This window comes from Carcharodon carcharias, chromosome 7, assembly GCF_017639515.1.
Source record: "Carcharodon carcharias isolate sCarCar2 chromosome 7, sCarCar2.pri, whole genome shotgun sequence".
Taxonomy (NCBI): Eukaryota; Metazoa; Chordata; class Chondrichthyes; order Lamniformes; family Lamnidae; genus Carcharodon; species Carcharodon carcharias.
The window spans coordinates 45,863,411-45,881,389 of NC_054473.1; the positions used below are offsets into that span (position 1 = coordinate 45,863,411).

The 17,979-nt window shown below is 42.2% G+C and overlaps 1 protein-coding gene across 2 annotated transcripts in view; it reads right to left on the reverse strand.

The window, feature by feature from the left end:
* cadpsa (Ca2+-dependent activator protein for secretion a) overlaps positions 1-17,979 on the reverse strand; it is a 563,574-nt gene that overhangs the window by 367,243 nt on the left and 178,352 nt on the right. For both annotated transcript variants that reach the window (XM_041192084.1, XM_041192085.1), the window contains exon 4: positions 6,957-7,037. In XM_041192084.1, coding sequence (XP_041048018.1) covers positions 6,957-7,037 — 81 coding nt within the window. The remainder of the gene's footprint in view (positions 1-6,956; positions 7,038-17,979) is intronic.

The window sequence follows — 17,979 nt, forward strand, 5'->3', positions numbered from 1 at the left end:
GAGAGGGATGACCTAAGTTCAGGAAACCAAGATGTATGACCGATAAATGATAATGGCAAGAAGTCAATTGTGGGAGTGATGTACCCACTCCCTAACCAGTACCCACACAGCATGTCAGAATATAAAAGAAGAAATAATTGGAGCTCATCAGAAAGATATTATGTTAATCATGGGGGATTTTAATCTCCATCTAGACTGGAAAAATCAGATGGGCAAAGATAGCCTAGATGAGAAGTTCATAGAATGTTTTCGGGATAGTTTCTTAGAACAGCATGTTCTGGAGCCAACAAGAGAGCAGGCTACACTAGACCTGGATTAATTAATGACCTCATGGTGAAGGCACACCTAGATAGCAGCGATCATAATATGATTGAATTTTACATTCATTTTGAAAGAGAGAAGAGTGGGTCTAAGACTAGTATTTTAAACTGAAATAAGGACAATTATGAGGGCTTGAAGGCAGAGCTAGCTGAAGTGAACTGGCAAATTAGGTTAAGGGATAGATCAATAGAGATGCAGTGACAGACATTTAAAGGGATATTTCAGAATATACAGAATAGATACGTTCCAGCGAGAAAGAAAAATTCCAAGGAGAGGATCCGCAATTCGTGGTTAATTAAAAAAGTCAAAGACAGTATCAAACTTAAAGAAAAAGCATATAATTTCATAAGGATGGTCAGAAGATTAGATAGAATATAAAAAATAGCAAAGAATGACTAAAAGATTAATAAGGAGGGAAAAAGTTACAGTACGAGAGAAAGCTAGCCAGTAATATAAAGACAGTTACTAACAGTTTCTATAGATATTTAAAAAAAAAAAGAGTTAACATAATGTGCATTGATCCCATAAAAAGTGAGTCTGGGGAATTAATAATGGAAAATAAGGGGATGGCAAATGAAGTGAACAGGTATTTTGCATTGGTCTTCACTATAGAGGATACAAATAACATCCAGGGATGGTCGTAAATCAGGAAATGGAAGGGAGGGCGGAACTCAAGAAAATTACTATCTCTAGGGAATTTGTACTGAGCAAACAGTTGGAAATGCAGGTTGACAAGTTCCTAGGTCCTGATGGACTTCATCCTGGATTCTTAAAAGAAGTGGCTAGTGAGACAATTGATGCGCTGGCTTTATTTTCCAAAATTCCTGGATTCGGGGAAGGTTCCATTAGATCGGAAAATAGTGAATGTAACTCCTATATTCAAAATAGGAAGGAGGCAGAAAGCAAGAAACCACAAGTCACTTAACTTAACACCTGTCACAGGGAAAATGTTAGAAGCTATTATAAAATACATTAAAGCAGGGCACTTAGAAAAGTTCAAGGCAATCAGACAGAGATTGTGAGAGGGAAATCATGTTTAACAAATTTATTGGAGTTCTTTGAAGAAGTAACATGTGCTGTGGATAAAGGGGAACCAGGGAATATACTATACTTAGATTTTCAGAAGAAATTGATAAGATGCCATATCAAAGGTGATTGTGGAAAATAAAAGCTCATGATGTAGGGGGTAACATATTGGCATGGATAGAAGATTGGCTAGCTAACAGGAAACAGAGAGCAGTTAAAAATTGGGTTGTTTCCTGGTTGGCAAGATGTAACAAGTGATATGTGACAGGGATCAGTGCTGAGGCCTCAACTTCTTACAGTTTACATAAATGACTTGAATGAAGGAAGCAAAAGTTTGGTTGCTAAATTTGGTGATGACACAAAGTTAAGTAGGAAAGTGAGAGTTGTGAAAAGGACATAAGGAGACTACAAAGGGATATAAATAAGTTAAGTGAATGGGCAAAGATCTGGCAAATGGAGTATAATGTAGGAAAATGTGAAACTGACAATTTTGGCAGGAAGAATAAAAAAGCAGCATATTTTCTAAACGATGAGAGATTGTAGAGCTGAGACTCAGGGGGATCTGGGTGTCCTAGTGCATGAATCGCAAAAGGCTAATGTGCAGGTATAGCAAGTAATTAGGAAAGCTAATAGCACGTTTTTGTTTATTGTGAGGGGAAATGAATACAAAAGTAGGGAGGATATGTTTCAGATATACAGGGCATTGCTGAGACAACATCTGGAGTACTGTGTACAGTATTGGTCTCCTATTTAAGGAAGGATGTAAATGCATTGGGAGCAGTTCAGAGAGGTTTACTTGACTAACATCTGGAATGGATGGGCTGTCTTATGAGGAAAGATTGGACAGGCTAGACTTGTATCCGCTAGAGTTTAGTAGGGTAAGAGGCAACTTGATTGCAACATATAAGATCTTGAGGGGTCTTGACAAGGTGGATGCGGGAAGAATGTTCCTCTTGTGGGAAGATCTAGGGGGTCACAGTTTAAAAATAAGGGGTCACTTATCTAAGACAGAGATGAGGAGAAATTTTTCCTCTCAAGAGGGTTATGATTCTTCAATACACTCTTCCTCATAAGGCGATGGAAGCAGAGTCTTTGAATGATTCTAAGGCAGAGGTGGATAGATTCTTGATAAGCAAGGGGGTGAAAGTTTCTTAGGAGTAGGTGGGAATGTGGAGTTGAGGTTACAATCAGATCAGCCATGATCTTATTGAATGGCGGAGCAGGCCACCAGGCCGAGGGGCCTACTCCCGCTCCTAATTCGTACGTTCATCATGTACTCTAGATGTGGTCTCACCAATGCCTGGTGCAACCGTAGAAAACATTCCTACTTTTATAAAAGCAAAATACTGTGGATGCTGGAAATCTGAAACAAAAACAGAAAATGCTGGAAAAACACAGCAGGTTTAGCAGCATCTGTGGAGGGAGAAACAGAGTTAACATTTTGAGCCTGATTATATGGCCCTTCTTCAGAGCTGAAGAGAAGTGGAAATGTGATGAAATTTATACTGTTTAAGGGGGGAATGGGGCAGGAGGAGCTGGATAGGCGGCCAGCGGTAGATGGGGACAAAAGAGGGATTGAAAAAGATGTCATGAGCTAAAGGACAAAAGGAGTGTTAAAGGTAGTGGTTAGCGCTAAAAAAAAGGTGCTGATAGTGGCATAAAGGTAATAAAACAGAATGTGATAATAACAGAACAAGGGTAGCACTGTGTGAAAGAACAATATGGAACAAGTAACAGTTAGCCCTGTCAGGGATAGGGTGGGGGGAGGGGCATGGTGGGGGGAAAAAAAGGATGGAAAATGAGATAGGAGGGGGGATAAAAAAAGGATAAAACCACGAATAAACAAATAAAAATAAAAACAAAATAAGTGGTTAAAAAATAAAAATGAATGTAGAAAAAAGGGGATAAAGAAGGGGGTGAGGATGGAGGAGAGAGTTCATTGCTGAAGTCAATTTTTAAGTCCAGAAGATTGTAAAGTGCCTAATCAGAAGATGAGGTGCTATTCCTCCAGTTTGCGTTGGGCTTCAAAGGGACATTGCAGCAGGCCAAGTACAAGCATGTGGGCATGAGAACAGGATGGTGTGTTGAAATGGCAAGCGACCTGAAGGTCTGGGTCATGCTTGTGGACAGACTGGAGGTGTTCCGTAAAGCGGTAACCCAGTCTACATTTGGTCTCCCCGATGTAGAGACCACCACATTGGGAGCAGCGAATGCAGTAGACCAAATTGAAGGAGGTACAAGTGAAGCGCTGCTTCACCTGAAGGAATTGTTTGGGCCCTTGGACAGTGAGGAGGGAGGAATTAAAGAAGCAGGTGTTGCACCATCCGTGATTGGATGGGAAGGTGCAGTGGGAAGGGGATGAGGTGTTGGGGGTGATGGAGGAGTGGACCAGGGTGTCTCGGAGGGAACAGTCCTTACAGAATGCTGACAGTGAGAGTGAGGAGAAGATGTGTTTGGTGGTGGCATCATGCTGGAGTTGGTGGGAATGGTGGAGGATGATCCTTTGAATGCGGAGGCTGGTGGGGATGAAAAGTGAGGACAAGGAGGGCCCAATCATGGTTCTGGAAGAGTGAAGAAGGCATGAGAGCAGAGGCGCGGGAGGTGGGTATGACATGGCTGAGGGCCCTGTCAACCACAGTAAGGGGGAAACCTCGGTTAAGGAAGAAGGAAGACATGTCAGAAGCACTGTTTTGGAAAGTGGCATCATCGGAACAGATGCGACGGAGGCGAAGGAACTGAGAGAATAGGATGGAGTCCTTACAGGGAGAAGGGTGTGAGGAGCTATAATTGAGGTAGTTGTGGGAGTCGGTGGGCTTGTAATGAATATTGGTGGACAGTCTATCGCCAGAAATGGAGTCAGAGAGGTCAAGGAAGGGAAAGGAAGTATCGGAGATGGACTGTGTGAAGGTTAGAGGGGTGGAAATTGGAAGCGAAATTGATAAATTTTTCCAGGTCTGGACAAGAGCATGAAGCGGCAATGAAACAGTCATCAATGCACCGATAAAAGATTTGTGGGAGGGGGCCTGAGTAGGGTTCCACTTACCCCATAAAGAGACAGGCATAACTGGGACCCATGTGGGTCCCCATAGCCACACCTTTTATTTGGAGTAAGTGAGACATGGGTACCCGCATGGATCCCAGTTATGCCTCTTTATGGGGTGTGTGGAACATACCTTGTTCCATTGCCACTCAGGCCCCACCCCTCACAGCTCTTCTTCCGGTACATCGATGACTGTTTCATTGTCGCTTCATGCTCTCATCTGGACCTGGGAAAATTTATTAATACCTGCTTCCAATTTTCACCCCCCCCATCACCTTCAAATGGTCCATCTCTAACACTTCCCTTCCTTTCCTTTAGTCTCAATTTCTGGTGATAGACTGTCCACCAATATTCATTTCAAGCCCACCAGCTGCCACAGTTGCCTTGACTAAAGCTCCTCACACCCTGCTTCCTGTAAGGACACCATCCTATTCTCTTAGTTACTTCGCCTCCGCCGCATCTGTTCTGATAATGCCACTTTCCAAAATGGTGCTTCTGACATGTCTTCCTTCTTCCTAATCAAGGTTTCCCCTCTACTGTGGTTGACAGGGCCCTCAGCTGTGTCCGACCCATCTCCCGCGCCTCTGCCCTCACACCTTCCTCTCCCTCCCAGAAGCATGATAAGATCCCACTTGTCTTCACTTTTCACCCCACCAGCCTCCACATTCAAAGGATCATCCTCCACCATTTCTGCCAACTCCAGCATGATGTCACAACTAAATCTTCCCCTCACCCCCACCGTCAGCATTCCATAGCGACCGTTCCCTCTGGGACACCCTGGTCCATTCCTCCACCTTATCCCCTTCCCATGCAATCGCAGAAGGTGCAACACCTACTCCTTTACCTCCTCCCTCCTCACTGTCCAAGGACCCAAACACTTCCTTCAGGTGAAGTAGCGCTTCACTTGTACCTCCTTCAACTGGTCTACTGCATTTGCTGCTCCCAATGTGGTGGTCTCTACATCGGGGAGACCAAACGCAGACTGAGTGACCACTTTGTTGAACACCTCCGGTCTGTCCGCAAGCATGAACCAGACCTTCTGGTTGCTTGCTATTTCAAAACACCATTCTGCTCTCATGCCCACAAGTCCATCCATGGCCTGCTGCAATGTTCCTGTGAAGCCCAACGCAAACTGGAGGAACAGTACCTCACCTTCCGATTAGGCACTTTACAATCTTCCGGAATTAACATTGGGTTCAATAACTTCAGACCATGCACTCTCTCCTCCATTCTCACCCCTTTTTTTAAAATCCCCTTTTTTCTACATTCATTTTTATTTTTTATCCACTTATTTTTATTTTTATTCATATATCTATGGTTTTGTCCCCTTTTTTATCCCTCCTTCTATCTCATTTCCCATCCGTTTTTCCCCCACCACTGCCCCCTCCCCCCACCCATCCCACCCCCATCTGTTACTTGTTCCATATTGTTCTTTCACACAGTGCTACCCTTGTTCTGCTATTATCACATTCTGCTTTCCTACCTTTATGCCACAATCAGAACTTTTTTTTGCACTAACCACTACCATTAACACTCCTTTTGTCCTTTAGTTCATGACATCTTTGTCAATCCCTTTGTCCCCACCTACCACTGGCCTTCTATCCAGCTCCACCAGTGTCACCACACCCCCCCAACCTTAAACAGTATAAATTTCATCACATTTCAACTTCACTCTGAAGAAGGGTCATACAGACTCGAAACGTTAACTCTGTTTCTCGCTCCACAAATGCTGCTAGACATACTTTTGTTTTCCATTCCCCTTGCAATAAATGACAACATTCCATTTGCCTTCCTAGTCACTTGCTGTACCTACAAGCTTTTCCTGATTCATGTACTAGGACACCCAGGTCTCTCTGTACCTCAAAGTTTTGCAATCTCTCTCCATTTAAATAATATGCTGCTTTTCTATTCTTTCTGCCAAGTGGACAAGTTCAAAATTTCCCACATCAAACTCCATCTACCAAATTTCTGCCCACCCATTTAACCTATCCAAATTCCTTTGCAGATTGCAGTGTTACAATTAAATTCTCATGCCAATTTTGAGGGTAAGTATTTGACTATTTTTTCAAATTAGGCGCAAGTTATTTTTAATTGATTTGAAATCGTGCTGTAACTAGACAAAGAAAAAGCAGTTCACTATTAAAGGTTAAATTTAAACAGTTGGATTACATAGTAGTTCTCAGCATGTGTTTATTTCTCCCGGATGTCTCTGAAGTCCTGATATGCTTTCATTGCATTCACCAGAAACCACCCAAGGGATAAATCTTGACAGTGTAGTCAGTAAGCTCTACTAAGTGATATAACTTGCAGTAGGGTCAATTATTTGCTCAAGATAATCGTCACAGTTTTTAACTTTTGTGCTTTACAGAAATCAGCAGAGACAATTTCCATCTATTTCAGTGGATCCAGATTCTCTTAAATAACAATGCTTCACAAAAGTTCAACAGATATGAAAATTAAATTGATTACTATTTCTCAAAAGAAAATGTAAAAACAGCATATGGAAGAAAATGCAGTGCAAAGAATGGGACGAAATTCTGTTGATATTTTGTGCTGTCCTTTAACTCACCCTTGCTATTTGATCTGCCATCTGAAGACGCCCATCCAGCTCCCGCCTGATTTGAGCTGCCTGCTCATCTGGGTTATCAAGCTGTAAATACAATAGAACAATTTTAAATTTGTATTGATTCACGGTCACTGCTGTAAAAAAGGAAATTAAGGACCCTGACCCAAGAAATTGGGTGGTTTTTGCCACTTCAAGTGATCTTGACACTCCAAAGTGGCATCCACAGTGTACGTGCACATTTCTGGGACAAATTGTTTCAAATGACACTTAGATACAGAGATAAGTACACATGTAATGAACATCTAACAGAAATATTCAGAGCAAGCAGATCATGATGCCAAATCAGCACGTAACCCTGATCTGAGGCTAGCGGTGCCATTTTGGAGGTCAACTTGCAGCCGACGCCCTCTCTTAACCAGGTACCAGGTAGCAGCAAGAACATCAACATTCTGGTGCATAGCCCCCCCGCCCCCCCAAATCCCCACACACACACACACACACACACACACAATGAGAGCCATGCTGTCATACAACATATGATAGAGCAGGGTATCAGTGTACTGACACAACAATTCCAATACATTTTCTGCTCTGGAGGAGCCTTGCACAACTTGGCAGAGAGAGTAATCAAAATTTGTGCTGGTCTGCTACAGACTGCACAACTTTATCATCATGAAGGGACCACCCTTGTCACCAGCTAAACGGCTCAGGAGCAGGAGGAGAGAACCTGAGGTAACCTAGACAGTCCCTTTCTGGATGGCCTGGTTGCAAAGAACTCATTCGAGAGTGATACTACAATTTCATATTTACCATCGATTCCACACATAGCTTTCCTCAGTAACTGACCATCATAGTGCCTGTTTGTCTACAAAGCAAAAATAAACACTACCACAAAAACATACCAAACCAAAAGTTATAAGCAAGATCATATATTTGCATACAAAAGTCAACTAATACGCCTCTTGCATTCCCTTAGTACCTGTCATCCATGAACCTTTACCTGTCCTTTTGAGTGCTAGCAGCTGCTGCATGGAAGGCTCCTGATTTTCAGTGGATAAAATTGCAGATGGCTTTGGAAGACAACCTTGAGCATCTCTGGGCCTCGACGAACTGACTGCAGACTGCACCATGTCGGCATGGGTGGCAGTGGTCTGGGCTGGCTGGCTAATGTGCAACAACAAGCATACTGGCAAAGTGGCACAAGTGGAAGGATGAATACTTGCTCCATGGAGCCATTGTCAGTGCCGTTATGATCTGGTTAGGGACCAGTAACTTTTTGTTTAATTCCAACCTCTGTAAAGCCTCCATACTCCTTGGCATTGTCCATAGGCTTTCTGGCAGGCTTTCCAATGCACCAAGCATTTTGTTGCACAGACCATCAGCATTCTTTTGTGGGTTGACGTTTTGAGTCCTCATGACCCTTTGACAGAACTTCCAGTTCTGTCGAAGGGTCATGAGGACTCGAAACGTCAACTCTTTTCTTCTCCGCTGATGCTGCCAGACCTGCTGAGTTTTTCCAGGTAATTCTGTTTTTGTTTTGGATTTCCAGCATCTGCAGTTTTTTGTTTTTGTTTTTATTCTTTTGTGGGTTGTCTGATTGAGGTCTTCAGCCAAGTCCTCTGCAGAAGAAAGCTTAGGTGAGCTGGCACCTTTGCTATTCCTGCCCCTAGCCTGGTTGCAAGCCCAGTCGTGCCCAGTGTCTTGCCACATGCAGATCCCACCTCTAATCTATCTTCTAAGATATGCTAAGTGTCAGTATCTGAGATGGTGGCCAAGTGTATGAGATCAAGTGATGGTGCCCTGTCTTCATTATCACTCTTCTTGGCTTCCTCCAACTGCCTGGTTAATTGTCTGAAGGGCTTTATTCCCCCTTGTGGATACAGGACATCTCTCTTCCTTTCTATGATCTTCACCAAAACTTCCAGTGCAGTGTCCGAAAACCTTGGAGTCCACGTTGCCCTGTTGTGCCATTCCTCACTCTTTTTCCCAGGTCAGATTCTCTTCAACCACAACTCTCAACATCTGCTTCAGCCAAAATACACCTACCTCCTCTTTAAGAGATGCAGGCTAGCTCTAAGTGATGATAGCCACCCAGGGTACTGGCTACCTGCTGGTGCAGCCAATGAACAATGTGGCTGCTGCTAGCTGGATGCAGAGCTTAAATGATAATGCAGCACAAAGTTAGCTTGCTGCCTGCATTACAAACACCAGGCACCCATGCCCATTTTTGGGGACTAATCGAATTTAGCCCTCCATGACTCTGAATTGTCACTGTTGAATTTTTTATGCTATGCAATGCTGCTTGCTGTGATTACCCTGACACTGGCTGCCCTTACACCAACAGTACATGAGTAGACAAGAATGTTAAACAAGAATTCTCTGGAACATTTCAAGACCCATAATCATTACTCTTATGACTCACAGGTTGAGAAAAATTATACTATTCAGAATTTAGTAAAAGCTATTGAAATATTTTTCTTTGAATATGATTTCATAATGCAACAATGATACATTTTTACATTTTTCATTGCAAGGGGTATTTTCTACATGGATGGGCTAACAGTTCCCAGTTATATCCTGACATTAAAATGCAGGGAACTGTTTTTCCAAGGGTAAGAATGTAATCTTGGACCAGAGTATTTGGCTCAAGTTCCAGCGCCAGAGATTAAGCTATTATCAATGCCAAGGGCTTAGTTTTCCCTCTATTAACAAGTAGAAAATCAGTATGACTCAGCTAATGCAAAGGAAGGAAAGAAAATGGAGCATACACTTGGCCCCAGCTTGTTTCAAGTCTGTGGCTTTGAGATTTGGTGTAGAGTGCTGTCACCAAACCCCTATGTGATTAAGCCAGAGGAGGAATTAAATTAAACATTGTGGGGTAGAGTTCCTGCTTTGGGTGGAATCAGTGATTACAGAGCAAATTGAGCCAGTTTTGGAAAGTGCTACCATGCCCCCTTCCCTTCCTGGATTTCCACTCAATATTTTTTCAATATCGGTGAATGCAAAATCTGCTCTAAACCAATACAACTGAGTACTGTTTGCGTTTTGTTTTTAAAAATCTTTCCTACATATATTCAAGAGTGATCTTTTAGAGAAGTTTGATTAAAATGGACAAAAATTAGTATTTTTAATCAGCGTCAAACATTCTCAAAGAAGGCCCTGCCCACAAAATTGGCCATGCCTCTAAGGGCTGAACAACACTCTGAAGGCCACCAGGAATAACTGCAACTTTGGTGTTGGTCAATCTCACATCAAGGACTACACCATCGACAAGGTGGGATTTGAACTTGTCCCAAACTTGTAGGCAGGGCCTTCTTCCAGCATGATGCTTTTAAAACTAACGCAAAATAAGACAGAAAATCAAGTTGCACTGAATGCTAACTGTGCTTAAAATTCCATCTTTTGCCGTTTACGCCAATTTATGCTGATAAAACTAGCACAAGTAATCAGAATGTCCAGATTTTTCAAATTTAAAAATGGATATCATTGAAATACCCTGAGAAAGAATTCTACTGTTTTCTGCTCACAAATGTAAATTACATCAGTTATTCCCCCTTCTTAAAATGATTTTAAAACAATTCCCACCACCCTTTACAGGGCATCATGATTCAGTTTTTTCCGCTAACAGCATGAGCAATGTATAATGATGATGTACTGATGCCTAATATTTGTACTTCAATCAGCTATGCTAATTGTTTTCTATAGTCCTAAAGGCAGTTATTTGTTGTACTGTAATGACTTGACGTACCAGACAGGTTTCTACTAGAAAGCCCCCCCACCCCCCCGGATTACCTGCATTTAGGGCTCGTTCGCCAAGTGAACAATCAGGTGTAGCCAAGTGGTTATGGTGCTGGGCTTGTAACCCCAAGATCAAGAGTTCAAATCTCACAATGGCAAACTGTGAAACATGTAACTTCATCTGAAACAGATGGAAACAGGTTTGTACTCGAAAGAGTATCAAGAGTTCAAATCTCACAATGGCAAACTATGAAGCAATGTAACTTAATCTGAATAGGAACAGATGGAAACGTGTTTGTACTCGAAAGAGTTACAACAATCTGGTTATTCCCCTCTGTGATAGCGACTCCAAAAACAAGTGGGTACCTAATAGGCAGTAGGAAAGATATATCTTCAATCACTACATTTACATAATTATATTTATCAAAAATCTCAAAGGGCAGCTCTTTTAGTTTTGTTTTACAGATGTTAACAGAGACTTCATCAGAAATGTATGAAGGAGATTTGCAACCAGGGTGACTGATGTGCCAGTCACTTGCAGGGAGCTTATTCTATTAAATGCATAATTTCCCCCTACAAAACCAGTCAGTCTGGCTCTGCTATCACACGGTGTTTCTTCAGAGCAGCTGCATTGGTCAAAGGTAATAATCTCAAAAGGCAGCTGTCTAATTTCTCTCCATAAACCCACTTCACCCTCACTTATCTCGACATCCCCAAATGTTAACACACGGTAACTATCTTCTGGCTGTTGATGGCAGCTAGGGCAGTGATGGGGTGCTCCTAGGCCATGCTTATGTCTTGGGACAGGAAATCCTGGACATAACATTAGAAGACAACTTTGGGTGCCCTGCTCCTGTCTGAGGGTGTGAGAGGGACAGGGAAATCGGTCCTTTGTTTTATATGCAGCTGCACTGTACCCGGTGAAGCCATTTTACCATCCATCCTCTAACACTCCAAATAAATCAATCTTCTTATTGATTTAATAATGAAAATTGCTAATGCAATACACCTGACACTCATGAACAAGCACGAATGTTTGGATCAGGTTCAACTTGGTCTCACCTTTACAGGGAACAAGATTTGAGGAGTTAGGAAGCAAGACTTATAAGCTGATAATTGCCTAAATCTGTAGAAATTAATTTATGTAAACATGACTCAGACAAACTACACAGGGCAGTCAACCCACACAGTAAGCTTTACATAACATTAGGAATTCATTAAATGTGTCATCCAGGTATTGTACTTCTATCATGAGCAAGTACTTTTGTTTCCCTTTATAAGAATAAAATGGCAATGATGTCAAGCTTACAAATTCCTAATAAAGTAAAATTGGTGAATCTATGAGCAAAATATTGAAAGATAGAGGCAAGCTAGTGTTTAATAAGGTTGAAGTGTAACATACTGCGAATAACTCACATAAACACACCAAACTGCCCACAAATTGACCTTAAAACCTAGTGTGTTCACTTCTCAAGCAGTTCTTTTGTTGACTTGAATGTTTAAATAAGTGCAGCTTACAGCCTTCCCTAGCCACCCACTGATACTAGGCCACAGCAGCTTCCAAGAGCCACTGACTAATACCGCTCAGCACCTCCGCCTTTTTTGAACATTGTAATGAACTTGTTTTCCTCTCAACATCCCTTTGATTGTTGATTATGCTCCTCTGCAAGAAGAAAACAAGTTATTTGATCTTTTTGACCTACATAAAATCATTAGATCATAAGAAATGGGAGCAGAAATAGGCTGTCCGGCCCATCGAGCCTGCTCTGCCATTCAATAGGTCATGGTTGATCTGATTATGGCCTTAACTCCACTTTCTTGCCTGTCCCCCAAACCTTGACTGCCTTGATGATCAAAAATCTGTCTAGCTCAACATTAAACATATTCAATGACCCAGCTTCCACGGCTCTCTGGCAAAGAGGACTCTAAAGACTAAAGACCCTTTGAAAAAAGAAATTCCTCCTGATCTCCATTTTAAGTGGAAGACCCCTTATTTTTAAATTGTATCCCATATTTCTAGGCTCCCACATGAGAGGGGACATCCTCTCAGAGTCTACATTGTCAAGTCCCCTCAGAGTCTTATATGTTTCAATAAGATAACCTCTCATTCTTCTAAATTCCATTGAGCAAAGACCCAAGCCATTCAGCCTTCCCTCATAAGGCAACCCCTTCATTCCAGGAATCAGCCTAATGAACTTTCTCTGAACAATGCAAGAATACCCCTCCTTAAGCAAGGAGACCAGAACATTAATTCCTCATTTATATATATATATATATATATATACTTTTTTTATTAATGTAATCTCATATTCCTCTCCGTCTTCAATTGCTTTAGTTATCCTTTGCTGGTTTCTAACATGTTCACAATCTTCTGGGCTACCTTTAAACTTTGCAACATTGTATGTCTTCTTTTAATTTGGTATCATTCTTAACTTCCTTAGTTAGCTACAAATGGTACATCCTTCTCATAGCCTTTATTCTCAATGGAATATATCTTTGTTGAGAGTTATGAAATATTTCCTTAAACATCTGCCAATGTTTCTTTACCCTCTTTAACACATTACATATTAAACGGCAGATGTGACCAAGACAGATCCCAGAGATTTCTCAGCAATCCACCAGGACATCAGTGAATCACAAAATCACAAAAACGAGAGTCACAAAATCTCGTTAGAACGCTATCTCCCTCACAAGGGATTCTACACTTCAATGGAATCATTCCAGATTTGCACTAAGTGCGGTAGAGGGCAGGAAAAATAACGTTTTACCTGCCGGCCGCAATGGCAGGCTTTCATGCCATATCGTCCCAATCCCGCTTCATTAATATTCCCAGGAAACAGATCGTTTCAATGGCGGACAGGCTCTCATTTGGCTGCCACCACCTCACCGCTTCCTCATGCCATATTTAAAGTGCAGCCATGCACACGCCTCTCAGTGCTTCGAGTCCAGGGTTGTTGCACAGAAGACATGGCCCTGAAATGCAGCCCCCTGATTCAATGACATGTCCCTGGAGCACCTTTTGGATGCCGTAAAGGCCTGCCATGGTGTCCTCTACCCCCGCTCTGGCCGCAGGAGATCCAGCAATCTTACCACTCCAGCTTGGTAGGCGATGGCAGTGGTGATCAGTGCCAGTGCTACCCAGAAGAGGTTGGCCATCTAATGCAGAAAGAGGATGAATGATCGGGGCAAGGCAACATCTCATCACTCTAAACTCACATACTCAAGCCTGTCACACATTCACTGGCATCTCACTCACTGCCAACTCAAGGGACATCATCACTCACTGTCTCACACATAGCCTCACATCTCCATCTGGCCTCATCTCCTTTGGAAATTGCCTCATCAGCCCTCATCACCTTGAGGCCACTTGCACATATCAACATGTGCCACCACACACACCCTAGGATACCCCACTTCCCCAGTAGAGCCTCGCCCTGCAGCTCTTCCCTTGAGGCCACTTCTCCTTCTTCCCCAAACAAGCCCTAGCCCTGCAGCCATTGAAAAGCCACTGCCTTATGGCTGGTCTGGTAGGTAGAGACCCCCTAAAACTGATGTCTGTGAAGCCTGGTACTGATGACCACGACTGCTGCCCAAAGTAAGGCTGGCAAAGAAACCTCAAAGTCCCGGGTGAAATGCAACTCGCCAGGTACAAGTCGCTTATGTACAATTGTGAAATATGTCGGCGTGATTGGATAATCTAGTGTGGGGGGATGATTCTGGCGAAATGGACTTATAATGATATGCAGATGCATTGCAATGAAGTTCCTGATGTTTGATGGCGGGAAATGTGTCCTGCCACTGAAGGGAGAAGTGGCCTCAGGCAAGGGAAGAGGCTGCAGGGCTAGGGTAGTACTGGGGAAGTGGGGTATCCCAGGGTCTGTGTGGGGGCACAAGCTGATATGTGCAAGTGGCCTCAATGTGATGAGGGCTGCTGAGACAATCTCCAAAGGAGATGAGGCCAGATGGAGATGTGAGACTGTGTGTGAGAGAGTGAGTAATGATGTCCCGTGAGCTGGTAGTGAGTGAGATGTCAGTGAATGTGTGACAGGCTTGAGCGTGTGAGTTTAGAATGAGATGGTTGCCTTCCCCTAATCATTCATCCTCTTTCTGCATTGGATGGCCAACGTCTTCTGGGCAGAGCGGATAGTTGCAAATGGTTTAATGATGTCGTGAAACCGATTTTTGGCCTTCTCACCATATTGCCTGTTCATGTCGTCAAACACGCCTGACGTCAAGGGACACAGAAAATTCTGCCCTTTACTTTTGAAGATCTAGCCTCTGAATTTCCTCAAAAGCTGCTCTGAATTATACTGTCTTAATGACTCCTCGCCCCCAATGGTTCAATCTCTTCTCCTGAGACTGCGTTCCAAGGGATTCACAAAATTGCCCTCCTGCTGAGTGCCTCTAATTACCCACACACTTCCAACTCATTTACAGACTGCTAGTTTCACTAAGCTGGCACTTGCCCTGAATTTCTCCAAACACCAGATTCCCGGCTGCACTGAGCTATAAATAGCTCCTAGGGCTTCTTCTGAGTCCTAACCTTCTCCAACATGGAACCAATGGCCTTCCGCATTTCTCAGCTTCCCAGGACTTCTCTGAGTCCTAACTGCCTGGAACCTGCTAGCGGCCTCTCTGTGTACTGCAAACCACATGAGGTCCAAACTTCAACTGTCACCCTCTCCCAGCAAACATACAGAAAATTTGAAACCAGAGAACCTTCTTAAGCTCCAACCATCTCCATGATGATGTAGTCTTTCAGGGTTCAATCAGTACTTTTGAACTAATTTTGGTCTAATTCCCAAAACAAAACATCTCCTTGGACTGCACTTCTTTGCAAACAATGCAGAGATCACATCTCCAGTTCTCTAGATAAGTAAGTCCACCTGCTGTTTTAGGGCTCCACTTCTTCTACTCTGACTCTATTAAACAAACATGGGCAACCTTCTGAACTGCCATTTTCGTTTAGGTGTTCTGACAATCTCTAGAGCCCAGCATTTTAGTTACCTTACCTTCACAACAACAATCTTTGGAGAACTAAACATTATCTCTAAAATATTAACATTAACCATGAAGTAGATATTCAAAATGTGAAATTCTATCATGTTATGATCACTCCTACCTGTCACTTTAACTAGTTATTAATTAATCTTGTCTCATTGCACACTGCAGGTCTGAAATAGTCTGTTCCTTGTTCCCAGAGTGCATTGTTCTGAGAAACTGTCCTAAATACACTCTATGGACACATCCTTCAGGCTACCTTTGCCAATTTGATTTGCCCAATCTATATGAAGATTAAAATCTCCCACAATTATTGCAGTACCTTTCTTGCAACTCCCCACTGCCCGTTATTTCTTGATTTATACTCTATCCTACAATGTAACTGCTGTCAGGAGGCCTATAAACCCCTCCCACGAGTGACTTCTTTCCTTTGGTATTTCTTATCAAAACTGTTACTACAATATGTTCTTCTGAGCCACAATCATTTCTCACCACTGTACTGATCTTATCCATTACTAACAGAGTCAGCATACCTACTTTTCCTTGCTTCCTATCTTTCCAAAATGTCTAATACCTTGAATATTCAGGTCCCAGTTAAGATCACTTTGCAACCCTATCTCTGTAATGGCTATCATATTATGTTCATTTATTTCTATTTGTGCTCCTTCATACATCTTGTTATGAACGCTAAATGCTTTCAAGTAAAACACTTCCAAATCTATCTCCCACTTCTTGTCACACTCTGGTTATCATTAACTGCATTGCTACCCTTCATTTTCCTTTCCAAATCTCCCCTCACGTGAACCCTCCCCCGACCATTAGTTTAAAGCCCAGATTCAATATTCTGGGAGGGAAGGGTAATTGCAAAACTGGTTTCAAAATGTATATCTGCAGATGAGGAAACACTTCAGGCTTGCATAAAATCAACGATTTTCCGTTTATCCGGAATAGTGAGACTGAAATATCTCTTAAATTTTAAATGTTCTGTTTGAACAATATTCAGTTATTAATAACAACTTGCATATATAGTTCTTTCAATGTCTCAAAGCACGTAACAGAGACATATGAGAAGGGTTGACGAAAAGAGTTCATTTTAAGGAAGGTTTTAAAAGAGGAAACAGAGATAGAGAGCCTGGGGTCATAAGTAGTTGAATGATTTAAGAGGCAAAGTCAAAGGAATGCAGAATTCTGTGCCATTTGTAAGGCAGGGGGCAGGAGGCAAAGAGATATTGTGGGGCTTGGCCATGAGAAATTTAAACATAAGGATGAGAACTTTAAATTGGCACTTCCACTGCCCTGCTTTTATAAATAATGAATATATTTACATACCTTTACATGAAATATTAACAAAAAAGATGCTCAGGCATCTCCGGATACAAAGCCTGTGCTAAACATATACCTCAGCTCAAGAAACTGCATGTAGAAAACTTAACATTTTGTTTAATTATAAGAACAAATCCATCATTCCTTTTAAGTTGCTTTTTCCCTTCTTTTAGATTTGACACAGGTCAGGTGGACTGGCTAATTGCTCTCTGTAAATGCTACTGTGAATTCAATGGCAGGTAATGCTAAGGGCAGTCTAGGTAATTTACCATGAATGTCAGCTTACTTCCTTGTGGAAAAAGGGCTTAATCAACTGTCTGATCAAGAAATCTCTGTCCTTTAGGAAATCCTTTAGGAAGTGTCTTGTATCGATTTCCCAAAATTCATCACCAAGCCTTTGTGATTAATGCACTCATTTAAAAAGGGACTACCCTAATAGTTTAATGGATAAGTTACCTGGTCTAGTGCTATGCAGTACGGAATAGGATGACCATTGCTTCAATCCCTAGTCGATGTAATATAAATCCAACTTTTCCAGGTTTAATACCAGTATGCATTCATAATTCTTTATACAACTACTGTGTGTCAACTTTGCTTAAATTTTGATAAATAAATGCTTTCTTAGTGGCATGATCAGGGCAGAAATCTTGTATATGATGACAAATGGTTCATTTGTTGCTCATGTATTTCTTCGAGTTGTTTCGTGTATTTCTTTGTGTTTACATTTATAACATCCTAATGCATATTAACCTTTTGTATCAAAGAATGATTTTTAACGTGCCAACCTGTATCCATAGTTTTGAAGCTTGGTGATACGAGTTTGGGTAAGACTAAGGCCAGGATTTTCCAGCCCCATCGTGGCAGGATCTGCTGGGGGAGATTCGGCGGTCCAGCCAAAAATCTACTGACTTTCGGCAGGACTGGACGATCCCGCCGGCAGGCAGGGTGGGTGGGAAATCCTGCC